The sequence below is a fragment of the Electrona antarctica genome (genome assembly GCF_951216825.1).
Source record: "Electrona antarctica genome assembly, chromosome: 11".
In the NCBI taxonomy this organism is placed as follows: domain Eukaryota; kingdom Metazoa; phylum Chordata; class Actinopteri; order Myctophiformes; family Myctophidae; genus Electrona; species Electrona antarctica.
In genome coordinates this window covers 21892608-21909046 of record NC_136792.1, presented here as the reverse complement: position 1 = coordinate 21909046, position 16439 = coordinate 21892608, and the positions used below count along the sequence as shown (strand labels likewise).

General features: G+C 41.9%; 1 protein-coding gene across 1 annotated transcript in view; it reads right to left on the bottom strand.

Moving 5' to 3' along the window:
* Nucleotides 1-2612: 2612 nt before the first annotated feature.
* Nucleotides 2613-16439, bottom strand: part of get1 (guided entry of tail-anchored proteins factor 1) — a 32105-nt gene continuing 18278 nt past the window's right edge. The window contains exons 11-17 of the mRNA XM_079513752.1: nt 15658-15999; nt 14942-14977; nt 14771-14797; nt 10655-10678; nt 9786-9812; nt 5795-5855; nt 2613-3871 (exon numbers count right to left, since the gene is read on the bottom strand). Coding sequence (XP_079369878.1) covers nt 5835-5855; nt 9786-9812; nt 10655-10678; nt 14771-14797; nt 14942-14977; nt 15658-15999 — 477 coding nt within the window. The 3' untranslated portion in view covers nt 2613-3871; nt 5795-5834. The remainder of the gene's footprint in view (nt 3872-5794; nt 5856-9785; nt 9813-10654; nt 10679-14770; nt 14798-14941; nt 14978-15657; nt 16000-16439) is intronic.

Sequence of the window (16439 nt, the reverse complement as noted above, 5' to 3'; positions counted from 1 at the left end):
TAGGGCTGAGCGATATGGAACATTTTAATAACATCAAAAACACCAAATAGCCTACCGGTGACAATAATCAAATTACTTTTTAATTTTTGAAACTGAAAATAGCTGATCTACAAGTAGGGCAAGCAGGATTTAGGGGGAGAACCCAAACCAAAGGCACAGTGCAAATGAGTTTGTGTACTGTAGCCTTCAGCTGTAAGCCACGCATCACCCTACTGGGGTAAACACTTACACAGCTAAAGAGAAAACCCCCACAAGGCTGTGCACCGGATTAAGACTGAATGAGACGGAGAATCATCGAAGGAGCAAAGCGATCCATTATAACCTGCCGTGAGCCATCTATTAGACCCCTTTGGCACTGGGAAGGATATTACACACAAACACAAGCCCCACACTGTAACACAAACACCCACATGTGCGTGTGCATGCCTGCACACACGCGCACACACACACACACACACACACACACACACACACACACACACACACACACACACGCGCACACGCACGCACACACACTTCTCCAATTGAATTTCAGAGGAGCCTGCATAGTTCCCCATCATCACTGACAAATCGAGGGAAAAGGGGGTGAATATTAACGGTCAGGGTAGAAACTTTGGAATATGAAATAATAGGGTTATGCCAGAGCACTCAGGGTGATATATAACTTGTTTGGAGAGCTAACTGCTTTAGCTGCTACAGCCAGCATGTGGAGTCATAAATTATGTATCCGTTTAGGAAATGAGGTCTGAGAAATATCTAGGCCAGCCCATACAGCTCTTTTCTTGTCATTGTAATCAGAGAATGGCAGAGTAATGAACATATTCATCTGGATACCAATTGGGAACATGAACCAGTGACTCTGAAGTCCCCGGCCACTGGCTATATCTTACTGCGAACAAGAACCCTGGCCATTTTGGGAAGAAAAGAGTGTAGATAGATGATTTGGCCCTCTAATTAGACTGGCAGTGGGTTTAATATCAAGGGTGTAGGCGTTAAATAGATGGTTTAAAATACACTATTGAACCAGCTGAGGCATTGTCAGACGTATGATAAAGATTACTGGTTTAGGGTTAGGCCCTGCTTTAATGAAGATTTTAGGAATACATCCTCTGCTGTGCTTTGTACTGGACTGGACAAACCTCACCTTGAATCATGCATGTCAGTAGTAGAGAGAGAATCAACGGGACAAGGTTGTCCATGCTTTTCAGGTAAACAGTCAGGCCATTGTTCCCTTCTGAATCTACCTAAAAATGAGGCAAACAGACTGAAACAGTAAACTAATCTATTACGGTCTGTCTCCCTACACACTAGTATATAATCGATATATGCATGCCGGGGTCCAATTGTATTCGTACTACACTAAACATTTCCAAAAGGGAAAATTATCTCAGTTAGTTTAGTCAGTGAAACATTACATGTCTAGAAAATTTACTACATTTTCAAGCAAAAAACTAGAGTGATTAGTTTGTGAATGATTTCATAATTGCAAGAAATGAAAAAATCGGTACACCAATTCAGGCTCCCAAGTATCTTTACTTTAATTTGGTAACGTTTCGGGCCGCAGCCCTTCCTCAGACCTTCTTAATTGTACCATACAAAATTGCCAGGTCAAAGATCCGTCCACATGTGATCACAGCACATAATTTAAAATGTATCCAATTATGCAAAAGCATTGGCAATGGGAGGTACATTCCAAAATAACAGAAAATTACCATTTTTGCCATTTCTCACTACTTATGACACTTTCACATATAGCTGCTCAAATAGGAACACAACTATAGCCGCACAACTACCCCATTATAGTATAACTCTAATCTAAGTGAGACCATGTCTCTTTCCCATTACATACTCACAACTTCAACCTGCAGCAGATACTGACAATGCTACCTTAAAATTCACTGAATAAAACGGAATAAGCCATCATAAACTATCCTACTCACCTCTGTGTGGCGTCTCTGTGGACTTGTAGCAGGTGCCAGGAACTGTTTGTAGGTATCTGGGCCACCGTGGAGACCATGCCGCTATCTCCTCTTGTTTATTTTCTGAGCCACATCACCCAAAACCATCCTGTTAAATATTACCAAACATCGATGGGAACTTTAGCCCCTTCCCTGGGAGTAAATACACACTGTGACTCATACTGAGAACAATGCTCCCCTAATTTATCCAGCCTCCAGAGGCCTCATATCTTGGTCTCCCCTCCCTCCTTAAAAGAATGGAACAAGTCACATATTATTTACAAAATGTCTGGTCTAAAAATGGCAATACTAGGATGATTTGAACTTTGATATTTGGCATTACAATTTCAATCAATGGATACGTGTATGTATATACAGTAGTGTGTGTGTGTGTGTGTGTGTGTGTGTGTGTGTGTGTGTGTGAGAGAGATACTGTGTGTGTGTGTGTGTGTGTGTGTGTGTGACTGTGTATATATCCCTTTCGTTTGTTAGCCTACCTATTCTAACCTCTACACAATACATTCCCTGCCAGTGTCTGAAAGGACCTAACCTTTCCTTGTTACATCCTGTTGACTCACCAGATTTCACTATTGCGCATGGCTCTAGAAATAGCCCAACAGTGTAATTTCAACTCGAACACATGGAATTCCAGGGTTGTTTTTATACCACGCTAGTTTATTGGCCTTTTGTCACATCTAGGGCTCTAGTCCCAGGTTTTGTTCTACATACAACAAAGTGCATTGATTAGACAGCAGTAGTAATAGTAGCAGTTATAGTACAGTGGTTCCCAACCTTTTTTCCTCTGAGCCCCCCTTCCCCCCCCCCCCCTTCTTACATCTGATAGAAGCTGAGATCCCCACACGTGTTTGTAGAATAGCTATTTTTGCACAGTTGGAAGAAATTGGCTCTTTGAAAAATCTATATTCAAATAGATTCAAGATCGTTTTTGACAATATGACAATATGATTTTGTGCACATTTAAGATGTTGAACGACCCCCAAACAGACATGGCCTCGCTCGCACTCAAGGCGACCCACCAAGGGGGGCCTGGAGCTCAGGTTGGGAAACACTGATATAGTAGGTACTATAACATTCATACAGAAGATTTCTCATGTTGACATAAGAATCACTGGGTTACATTCAGATGTACGGGACTATAGCAGGACTTTTTGCAGTCATCAAGGGCTTCAAGGCACAGCGTTGACAGTTCTACTCCAGTGTGAGTCAGTCCCTTTATTTAGTTAGAAGTTTATTGTAGCTTTAGGAAGTAAAACAACTCCACTTAACCAATTAAACCAATTCATGTTGCATCAAATAGCAGATCTACAAGCTCACAATATCGCAACACATTTGCGATATTGCGAATTTCGGCCAAATGTTCTCCGATGATGACATGCCCAGCTAGGCTTCATGAGGTTGAAACAATGAAAGGGTTTGAATTTTCAAGCTAGCGTATGAGTCTTCATTACAAAACTGTGGTATAAAACTACTGTTTCTTTCCGACATCAAAACAGAAGAAATATGCCTGAATTATTTTCTCAAATGTTTAACATAACGACGTGTGTATGTACATTGTACAAAAGCTGCTTAGTCAAAAACAATTACAAACTGACACTACTAGAATACATTGTGTATTTTCTAGTAGTTCTCCTCACATGCAACAATATAAAAATCATGTTGAAATCGCAGTGGAAAAGGGGAAAGGTAGGGTAACTGGTTGGATGAGCCCCTTCAACATGGATTGACCCTCCAACATATGACGGATCGGTTTCCAGTAAGACTGATGGTTTCCAGTGTGATGGATAGCTTCCAGTAAGATTCCAGCAGGCAAGGCGGTTGGAAGGGGTGTCCAGTCAGAGGGGTTTGAGTGTCAGAGGCCACGGGTCAGATGGACAAACGGGAGGCTCTCCAAGCTAGACGAGACAAACGGGATGATGAATAAATTGGGGTCACCAAATGCGCATCTCTTCTCGCCACAGTGGCAGCCATAGGGCTGCAACAATCCAATGTGTTAACAATGTTGTGGGTTTCCGGTTACACACTGGCATTCCGAAGCCCGCTATTCTGATGCACCAGCATTCCAGCGTGCTCAATAATAAACCTGTCTCTAACCCAAACCCTAACCACACACAGAAGCCACGCAGTCATAATGGCGGTGCGTCGGAATGCCACTCTGTTCCCTGGGTTTCTATTTCTATAACCATAGACTGCAGGGATTTCAGCAACAGTACATTTCATTTACCACACTCACTGTAGTTGAAAGCATTCAACATGCTGATAAGTGGGGGCCCGGGGGAGGGAGCTGTTCATTAAATTGTCATGAAACCCTACGGCTGATTCTGTAGTTTGCTTTCTGGTTCAGGTTAAAAATTACATAAGGGTTAAACATGGCATGTTGCTGAAGGCTGACCTTGTAGTTCACAGCTGCAGCTAATCAAATTAATAATTAGATGTAGGTGTGCTAGTGTGCAAGCATTGACAGTACTGCTGACTACTGTACTGCTGACTACTGTCTATGCTTGCACAATGGCACAGCTATGGCCGTAGTCACACCTAAATCGAACATCCCTTATACATTTTATTAGCTGCAGCTGTGTTGCTTACTAGCCTGCCATGTTTTACCCGTAGTAAAGTAGTTTTTAACGTGTACAGTAGAACAAACAAAAATATTGGCCTAGGTTTCCAAGCCCCTTTAAAAAGCATCATACCAATGAAAGTGGTTAATAATCCTGATCCCAATATCTAATAAAATAAAGTCGACAATCATTATTTTAATTATATTCAAGCACTGCGGGCCAGGTCTGTCGCTCACTTAGTGGCTTCTTCTAACAAAATATGACGGGTTGGAGAGTGTGCGCCCATGTAAGAGTGTGTGTGTGTGTGTGTGTGTGTGTGTGTGTGTGTGTGTGTCTGTGTGTGTGTCTGTGTGTCTGTGGGGGGGAGGGGGGGGATTGTCCCCCACATAAAAACAAACAAATCAAAATAAATATATCTCCTGCAGTGAGCCACATATGTGCTCGACATACAGAGAGAGAGGGAACGAGGAGCCTGTCTTTGAAGATTACGATTATTATTATTAACATAATTATGATCTTCATCATCATCATCACTACTGCTGCCTTGGGAGAACAAGGAGAGAATGATATTTTTATTGTGGCTGCAGCCAGCTGATCCCCCAGGTGCTCGCTGTGCTCATTGAAGTTATTTGCAGAAAGTGGAGCGACAGTTCCTGGTAAACAACTCGATACACAGTAAAATCCTCAGTGTTCATTAAACTCTGAGAGTACAAACTGAACCAATTGGACCTGTATGAGTCTGAGGATTTTTACTGTGTACAGAGCTTCTTTCCCCCACTCAGACAGAACACTTAAAAAACACTTCAGGTACCCAATAACAAGACATGCCTCCATGTACACACACACCAAGGTCAACCAAAGACAGTATACTAGCTATGAGCATCTGAACTCATAACAGTGGCGTTTCTGCACCACGCAGTTAATCTCGGGGTTAGATTAAATATTTAGAATTTTAGCAAATTATTGTGGTTGCTTCTTTCAAGTTATTTGGTACCGCTAACAACCAAAGCTTATGAATGATGATGTTATCTAATCTCATAATGATGTGGACATTTGATACGAAGGTCAAGGCAACAGACTCCTCTGAATACAGGGTTATCTTTTAATTAAGCCTGTTACATTAACTTCAAACATAATGGCAACAGCAAGAAGACTCATTCATCTCTTAGTCATTTCTGCTCTGATCCACGGTTATCTTTTACTGCCACCTGGTGGTAAAAGTGGAGGAAAAACATGGTGGGAGAGAATGGTTTACAGTACCTGTGTAATGAAATACATCCTCAGCCTCTCCAGGGTTCAACTACTCCTCATCCTCATCCTCCTGTTGAAACAGAGGATCATGTATTGACAACAGATAAACAGAAGAGTTAGAGAGCTATCAGAAGATATCCAAGAAACCCAAGAGTATCTATAGTAGGCCTACTACTGTATGAGGAAGATAAATAGGATCAACTACTAAAAAAAAGGTTAAAAAAAAGAAAGGATAATACATGAATAGAGAGCCCGCACACCAAGTTCTGCTCCGTAGAACTCCGTATATTTTACTTCATCAGTAAAATGGTAAAAGAAGGACCCTATTGTTGATTGACTAGTTGCATGGCTCACTCTGACCTTGCACTTTGTAAGTCTGGTAGATCTACTTTGGCCATTTCCATACAAAGTGAGCAAACAAGACCTGTCTAACGTGGCAGGTGGCAAACCTGCTAGTCAAAAGATAAAAAATGTCCCCTTCTAAAAAGAAGAAAAGAAACAGCAATTACGTCTTATCTCTGTGCTTTGCCTGATTGCTCTTCAACGAGCCTGTAGATGAGCTGAAAGTAACAGCATCAGACTGCAGATACAAGCAGCAATTGAAGTGAAAGTAAAGAATTGAGAAAGAGTATTGGCTTGTGTTGCACAGCTGCCTCTTCCCAAACAATAGTGGAACAAGTGTTTGACAGGTGGCTAGCATGCCTGGAGCAATGTCAGCTGTTCACGTGGGACTGTGGGACACACTGTGTTCCTTGCTATAGCACTACCTTTGGTTCTTCAATTTCTTCTTCTTCCTCCTTGAGCACATCAAAAAGAAACAGAAGATGTTTTGTGAAGTAAAGGAAGATCATGTCAGTGGGTGAAACCACATGGAGTTAGAGGTTTTAGGTGGAATGGGTTCAGACAGGGAGAATCTGGCAGAAGCATCCAGAAAAACAGCAATGTAGAAATGCCAAACAGGGAAAGACTTAAGTTGAACCCAAACTACAGGCATGACACTACATTCTACTTTGTTGAAAAACTAGTTAGCAACATCACACACTATCATTTTTAAGTCCTGAGGAGTGATGAAGGCATGTTTTTATTATTATTAAGGGGGCCTCCTATGAGATGGTTTCCTATGGCTTAAAACAGCAAAGCACTGCATGATTTGCAGTTGTGCTCAAAAGGCACTGGCTGGACAATGTGCCTGGCACAGTATCTTGTGTTCCTACGGTACATCAGGTGTACAACATATTCTCAGAGGGCAAAAGGCATATCAATAATATACATTTAGCAACTCCATTATGTTTTGTCAGTCCACCTAACTGACAGCATGGCTTCGGACTTGCAGAACATCTACATTCATCAGCAGATTCTGATTCACAGAACCAAGCTAAGGAGTTCACAGTGCAGCACGTCATCCTAACATTATTTTGCAACAAATAATCGATGGCTTCTTTAAAGATAGGTATGTCCTACATCCCCTGTTTGTCAAGTCATATGTTCCCTTCTCTACGCAACAGGCTAAGGACTCTTACTTAGCCACTGCTATGTGGCCTAAATCCTGATTTTCATTCCTCTGACAAACTTAATGTAGCTACATACTGTATATCACAAGTACACACAGTGTTCCCGGCTTCAAAGGTATAATAACATATAGCTGTTCCAGGTTTAAATGGGCCAAGCAATCAAAATTATTATCACTCTGCAGACTCTAGGTCAAATCATCTTGTCCGCAATGTGGCACAAACCACACACCAGAACTGTAGTCTCATCCCCAAATAACACCCAAAATATGAGATTTAGTCTCATTTTGCACAAGACAGCACACCACAGGAATGTCTTAAGAAGGAAAGATCATTAGCTAAATTCCACATAACTTTTGTATGCCTTTGCATCATGCACAACGGTCATTTTGATCAGAAAATACCTCTACTCTAGTACTTCAGGCTTTTCTTCTTATGGAAGAAGAAACCATGAGTATTGAGCATTTTAATGACAGAAAGACATAAGAGAGTCAAAAATATCCTTGTTTGTTTAAGATGTCAAAGTAACTAAATGGGAGGAACCATGTTACTTGATATTATAATTACGTGTGAATAGTTGTGTCACTTCAGCACCCTCTGGTGGACAGATTTGTGGACAAAATGATATACAGTACATAGCACAAAGACAGACAAACATACATACCTACATGATACACACAAACAAACAGCCTCATAACAGTAGTTTTGCACCACATCACCTCAACTAATAGCATGTTGTGGTTCATGCTGAACACCGCTATAGGCATCTCCATGGAAAAACCTTTACAACCCATGCATCACACAGAGAGAAAGGAAAGGAAAGGATAGGAAAGGAAAGGAAAGGAAAGGAAAGGAAAGGAAGATGGGATGTTTCCATTTACAACAAATAGCAACCAGATGAAACTACCTCACTGGCTGGGTCATCTTGCTCCTGCAAGGAGAGTGGAGATTTAAAGAAAGCGGAAAGGTGACGGAGCAAAGCAGTGATGTGTGGTGACAGTGGTGTGGTGTAAGCAGAGCATCAGGCAGTGATAATTTGGAATGTTGAAAAGACAACAGCCGTTTTCCACACTGTACTAAACCCAGGGATGATTACTTTGTAAAATCCTTAATCAAAACATGCACACACAAATCATGACCCGAGCTGCTGGGAAACTCTTGCCGATAGTACTTCACACATTAGTTATCACTATTCATAATCACAGGGAACATTTTATTTAATTTAGTCTACTTTAGGATTTTGGAAGAGACAAAAAATAATAGTTTTTCACCAAACAACTGTGATTATCTTAGACAAGATGGTACAGTATTAGCAAACTCCAACTACAACCCCTAGTTAGCCCCTCTCTGAAGCAGCATCCGTCCTTACTTTCTATAAATAATGGTAAATTACCTAACCCTGGGTTTAAGACATGCAGTGTGAAAAAGGCTGCAATTAGACTGTGGCCAACTCTGAGCCTAGGCCTCATGATAACCACAGGCAAAGAATATGCAGTGTGGAAAACACAAGCGTGTGTGCATATTGTATGTTAGTGTGGAAATGTGGATTTAGGATAATCATTTTAAAGGACATGGCTTGGCAGTATTGTTGACCATACCAAGACGTTTTACTCACCCTCAAATACTATTCCATTCTCCGAATATACACATGATCTCACAATCAACCTGTGTTATTCACTGTGCCTGTTTTAGTCTGTTTTATTTGATCTGTGCACTTTCACTTAATGCACACTATATTGCCTTTTATTGCATTACAAAAGCTTGGTATAATAACAGTGGAACATCTTCTACTTATGAACTAGGATCTTCTGTGAAGAAGCGGGGTCTAAAATGTATACTGAGCGGGATTTGCTCCACATGAAAGAGACATCAATTACTCATGGCCTAGCAGTTGTTTACATTCAAAAGGCCTGTGTCTATCCTGACATGTCCCTCCAGGTTATGGGAACGGTATCGCTTAGAAACATGCAGCTGTCCTCCAGGCTATGGGAATAGTGTCACTTAGAAAAATGCAGCTGACCTTTCGGGTCAATGTCTGTTGTAAGCAGTTCTATGAAAGCCATTCTAATCTACATGATGCTAGCCTGGCTAATAAGCCAGACCGAATCAGCCGTTGGCAAAAGAAAATTGCCTGCCGGCGGATTACACGACAGTGTGATTTGAGTCTGGCTTATTAGCCAGGCTAACATGATGCTACCTTGCTACATGATGCACTTTGAAAAATACAGTGGCTGAAGGTGTGCTTTAGTCTGGTACCTCTGGCGTGTTCCACTGCCCCTGTTCAGCTCTCTGGGCCTTCATTGACCACCATACCCCTCATATAACCCCCCCGTGCCTATTGTCATAATACCCACCCAAACTACCCAAGAATCAGTTAGAGGGAAATTGAAGGAATGTCAGATAAATGCAGTGAAAGTGTTGGAAGATAAAAAAAGAGAAGAAATAAAAGAGAGGCTGTTGCACATATTAGATTAAATGAAACATCAATCTACCTCAAGCTGTCGCAGTTCTTCTTCATCCTAGAGGGGATAATAGATAGCTGGTCAGAGGCTGAATGGAGGGGAGAGAGGGCACCAATGGCATGCGCTATTGGGAAAGGTGTGGGTTTTAAAATGGCAACTACAAGGACATATCAGAGTGTCTGGAAGCAGCAACAGGACTGGGAAGAAATGAGGAACGGGATGTTAAAAGAGAGTGAGAGAGAGACAGAGAGACAGAGAGACAGACAGAGAGACAGACAGACAGACAGACAGACAGACAGACAGACAGACAGACAGACAGACAGACAGACAGACAGACAGACAGACAGACAGACAGACAGACAGACAGACAGACAGACAGGGTGAGATTATATGGGTTAGAACAGTGGTTCTCAAACATTTTCATGTCAAGGTCCCCAAAACTGTAATAATTCGCTGACCCACAGCTGAAAATACTGTGTTCCAGGGGCGCCCAGAAGATTAGATTTGAGGTGAACTATTTCTACACATTTTGTAAGATTGTAGATCGGCTGTTTTTGACTAGCCGAAGTATAACATGGAGTTAAAGTGGTTAAACTGATTGTGATGTAAATGAGCCCCATGGAAGACGTTCAAGGACCCCTGGGGGTCTCCGGACCCCACTTTGAGAACCACTGGGTTAGAAGAAGGGAGGTAAAAGAGAATACATAAAATTACAAAAAAGGTTAGACAAAGGAAAGTACAAACGTGGTGGCCTTCTTAGAGTAAATGGTGGGGCATCAGATCATAAAGCCACCAAAAAAAAACAGACTAATGTCCTTTCCTGATTTTCCACAACAACAAACCCACGCTGTTGGTGATTATAAGGAAGGACATAGAGAGACGGACGCTGGTGCAGTTACCTCCGAATGCAAATCCTCTTCTTCCTGGATGGGGGAGGGGGAAACCAAGAGATGGGGGGAAGAAAGGGCAAAGAAGTGGTCAAAGGCCATTAGGTGTGTGGTGGAAGAACATGACTGACACCAGCACCAACAGAAAAGTCGTGGCGTAAATGGCGTGAAACTTAAAAGCCAATATTGGTGCATTCTTAGGTATTTACTTAAGACATTATCACGTTCTTGCTGTGCATTTCAGTTCATTTTTTAAGGCTATTGTGGTCAATCTAAACACTATGATACAACCCATCTGATTCATTATTTTCTGAAATCAAGAATGATATTTTGCTGTAAATAAGGCAAACAATGACAATGTCACAGCCACTGAGGGTAGTGGCTAAAAACAAAGATAGAAGTAAGAAATAAAGGGTTGTACTTTTCAAATTCATGTTTTTCCCCCCAGTGATGTGTCTTAGGTGCTGTATTTGACTGCGAAACTATTTTGCATCCGAGCATAGACATGGTAACGCCCCACCTGCCTCTGATTGGCCTACCGACACTGGCCGTCTTGACTGTCCTCCGAGACGCAACGTTACTCCGTGGTGGGAAATAATACAAGAGACTGACAGCTTGGCACGCGCTAGAAGAGGCAAACTAATATTGTTTCCTTTGATTGAATAATTGATTGAACACGTACGTTGTACTATGATTTGATTTGGGTGTGTTCTAAATAAAGTGTTAGTGTTGATCGTGTATTAATCTAATTATAGTAAACTAATACTATTATACTAAAAAGGATAAAGATGAAGGGAAAATATACCTTTTTACAGTACAATAATGTTTCAAGTTTACACAATAAATTACACGATAATCAACACTTTATTTAGAACACACCCAAATCAAATCATATTACGGCGTACATGTTCAATCAATTATTCCATCAAAGCAAACGACATAAACAATATTAGTTTGCTTCTTCTACAAAAATAAGTTACAGTTCTCCTGTATCATACTGTACTTGTATCATTTCCCACCACGGAGTAACCTCACATCAGACTATCCAGCATAGCTATATCCACCTCGGAGGACAGTCAAGACGGGCACTGTCTGTAGGCCAATCAGAGGCCTATGCTCGGACATGACATACAGAAGACTGCCCAGTGTTATGGCTGCTAATATAATTTACTGTATAACAAATAACGTGACTTGGTAAACTGGCGAGTTCTCCGGTATCCTTTTGCCGACACCGGCATTTGCGCCTAGAGGTGTGGTCATGGGCATGTTGGCACACTTTCCCCTAAATTGCTATTTTGGTCACACACATTTGGGAAGGCGATAGTGGAGTTTAAAAGCACCTGTAAGCCGTATGCCAAATTAGTTTGGTACAGAGCGGCGCGCGTCGTGCGCCTGCAATGGAGATGTCCGCGGAGTCAGGCTTGATCTCCTTATTCTCCTATTGCATCTCTTTGTAATTTTCCTATAATCAGCAGAAGTGAGTGCCTGCTGTGACCTGTCACTTCCTTGTGTTCATTGTGTTTATATAACTAGTCCTTACCCGTTCTGAATATATGAACAGCAAATGATGTTCAGTGTGGGTAATGTGATGTAATAGATCACAGGCAGCGGTGGCCGAACGGATTGCGGAGCGGTCTTGATACCAGAAGGTCGCCAGTTCGAATCAGCGGTCCGACACGTTAAAATTACCACCGCTGAAGTGCCCTTGAACAAGGCATTGAACCACTACGATGAAATGTTCTATGAGCAGGGCCTGGCTGGAAACAAGTTCTTGAGCTTAGCCCAGATACCCTGGGTAAATATAGTAATCATTTCATTTCATTTCACATTACTGATAGGGGGGGAATTGTTTACAGATGGTCTTGGGAAGTTGGGTTGGGCACAAACGTAGGCTAATTAGTAGGCTAGTTTCTTTTCCAAGAAAATGCTGCAGTACAATCATAAGTACACCATTGATGTGTGATGTAAATTTGGTGGCGATATTCTGCCTATAAATGGAAGTTATTGAATATTTTCACGTTCGGTGTTGCACTTTGTAGACGGTCCCTAACCGCTCACCGTCTGATATAAGCTATTAAACGGTGAACGCGGAGGTTGGCTTTTTGGGCAAAAATAGAGCCCTATGTCTATATGCTCAGACGTAAAATTCTCCATTCATTGTCAATGGGAATTTGTGTAGGACAAAGTTTGTGGACACGCACCAAAAGCTGGATATAGGAGGGGCTAGCGCCCCTAAAAAGAAAGAAAAATAAGAAAAAGAAATGTGATAGTGTGTCCGTTTAATTGTTTTTAAAATGTGAGACAGCCCAGAATCTAAGACAGGACTTTATAAAACCCACATCCTTGTCTGTTTTCAATCAAATAATACTTCAATGCAGTGATTCAATTACCATGTATGGTGCTGAAATTTGAGGACGTAAAAATTACCATGTATGGTGCCGAAATTGGCCCCGTGATTAATTTACATTTTTGTATCTCATCTATTTTAACCAAAAACATGGAATGAAGCAAGTCAAAGTACGTTATATGTCTGTCTGTCTGTCGCTTTAATGCCCATATATGAAGTCCTGTGTCAGGCATGCCCAAATATGGAGACATCAGTACTATGACGTCAAATTGATTACATATATGGGGATTTGTGGTTTTATCAATATTTTGGGGAGAGCCGCTGATCTGATCGACTTCCAACTTTGCTCACTCCCTCGACTCCTCTGCGATACACATGCCACTGTTGAAGTCGATCGGTCCCACATACATGTATGGGCATATCAGTCGGATAAGCTGTATTTCCGAATCCAAAACCTGTGTAATAGCACCCCCTGGACATGCCACTGACTGAGTGTAATGTAAATAATCAAAATCTATGAAGCATGCTTCAATAAGGGTTTGGTTATTGCCATCCCTCCACATGAGACCTGTAAAAAATGGAAATGAGCACACAAAATGGAACTGAAGATGTTTGTCATTGGTAGAGCCTATAAAATGAAAAATCATTTGCAAGCACTCAAATCACACTACAGCTACTATGAAGGAATGTTTTGATGATTTAGTTGTACTGTACAAAGAGCAGAGTCAAAGAGATGAAAAAAGCGACCCCAAAACTAAACACACTAAAATGCCCTTAGCAGGGACTGAAAGACTACACTACATTAAATGAGTTGTTATGACTTGAAACACACAGCTATGATGAACAAAACGGTGCACAACGATTCAAAGTCAACGGTTTATACCTCAGAAACTGGATGGTCATCTTCCCCCTAAAATAGTTGTGAACAGCATTGATTAGCTTAGCCAATGACGTCACCAGGCTTTCACCAGGATAAAGGTCCCCACACACAGAGCGCGTTTTTCGGATTTCTAGCGGCGTTTCTCCATCGGTTTTCCGAAAAACGCGTCACCTTTACTATTTACTAGACCTAAAAGCATAAACAATTGCATATACATAGTAAGTATTAGGATGTTAAGTGATACTATTGATTGAATAGTGTCGTTGTGTGTAAAGTTTAAACCTATATTTATAGAGTTGATGACAATAACCTTCATAATACAAATAATATAATGACCTGCATCAGAAACTGAAAGTTTTCTTCAGGGGCCATTAATCATTATTTGGTCACACCTTGTGACATACATGGCCATCTCCATATATGAAGATCACGACACTGACCTCATCAAACCCTGGAAAAAAATATATTCAGATTTTTTTCTTTTTTTGGGGGGGGGGGGGGTTGGCCTATCCTTCTGCAATGTAATCCTTGCTTTTCGCGCATGCGAGCTCCCATTCACTTCCCTGTTTAGTGATAAGAAAGAAAGGCTCGCCACGTGTAATCTAGGGAGCTCTCCATGGTTTTGACCAGATGGCTATACTTCTGTCTTCATTTCTGACTTCAACATGCCTCTCGCCCGGAATATTAACGCTTCTAGAGAGACTCGATCGTAATAATAGTGAGGTAAGCAAGCAACATTATGCCTCCCGGTATTTGTACGGAACGGAAGCCCCCGGCTTTCAGAGTAAAAGCTACCATATCTGCCCGGCACCCCGAGCTTCTATTTTGAAAGAAATCCGATTGTGTTAATAATAGCCTCCTTTGAATTAGACATGACGACAACACGCACTCTCCTTTTTACCTTCTCTTCTTCTCCTCCTTCTCCTGCCTCCTATTCAAGAAAAGAGAAAAGATAATCCACTGAAATACACACAGAATAGTAAAAATTAACACCCCGAGTTATGAAAAACAAGGTTACAGAATGTTACAATAACAATAACGGATAAAAACATTACAAAATGTATTCCGTAACTGAACTTACCTCTGGTTCCTCTGCTACCTTGACCCTCTGTTAAGAGAGAAAATCGTATTAGAGACCTCAGAGAAGTACAGTAATAAGGAAATTTGGACTTGGCATTCCAAAAACAATCACACGTATCAGGCACATAGAGTCCCACAATCCTCCCATGCGTGATTCCATCAACACAAACGTACAAAGGGCCGTTAACAGGTGGAAATGAAGGGGAATGGTAGCATCAAGTCCAGTGCACACATTCTCACCGGGAACACACAGAATCAGTCTGCAAACGAAGGTCACTCCAAACCAGAGGGAAAATGAAGAACACGGTTCAGTAGTAGTGCAATGGAAACATGGTTAAAAGTGTCTGACTGTGTGCTGAGGGGACAAATAGGGTGAACAGTGAATTGGAATGTTGTAGAGTGTAGGTGTAGGTTAGTAACGGGATCCGGAGAGAGGAAGGGATAAGATAGAGAGAGAGAGACTGAGTCATGGAGGAGTATTTCGACAAGGACAACATGAACTTGAAAAGGAGACAAAACCTTGTTATTGAAGGAAGAAAAAAACGGATGCGAGGATGGATGCTAGAGGAAGTAGAAGGAAAACATTACAGTGCGGAGGTGCACGCAAGAGGGACATTTAACACGTTAAGGGACTGGAGGAGTGAACAAACATGATGGAAGAATACACAGCAGAGCAGCACTACATGATTCTTGGTAGGAGGCAATTACAGTGTCCTCTGAGACTTCATCCATTTCTTCGGCTGCTACCTCCTCCTCCTCCTCCTCCTCTCCCTCCTCATCTCCTTCTGTGGTCTCCTCTTCTGCAGCCTCTCCTTCTGCCTCATCCTCCTCCCCCTCTTCTGCAACAGTCTCGCCCTCCTCCCCCTCTTCTTCAACAGCCTCGTCCTCAGCCCCCTCTTCTGCAACAGCCTCGCCCTCTTCCCCCTCCGCCACCTCCTCCTCTCCTTCCGCCACCTCCTCTTTCTTTTCTGCCTGCTCCGCCTCTATGTGTGCATTTCCGTTTTGGTGCTGCACTGGCACCTCCTTAGTCTGAGGTGAAAACAACGACAACTTGCCATCAAGGACGGAGTGTAAAGAGAGAAGAAAACCAGTCATTGTGTTAAAATTATAATGGTAGTTGTCACAGGCTCAACTTCAAAGACCACAAGGGAGGCAGGCAGCTGTAAATCCTATGAGGAAACAGGGATGAATAAACGAGGAATGGCGTTATAGACTACTGGAACATGAAGTTTGGAAAGCTGCGTCCTCAAAAAACCTGTCACTTCAACTTTGCCCGTTACTTCCCTGACACTTAAACAGTAGCCGTAGGTGGGATAGCAGCAGAAGGGAGAGCAATTGAATTTATTTTCCCTAAAATACTGATGAAGCTAGTCCTTTCAATTAACTCAATTTGCACGGGAGTGTACCTATGTTCCCCAGGTTCTATGTTCCCCACCATGCAAAAGAGGCTCTTTGTTCCCCACTTAGAATAAACCTAAAGCTAAACCAGA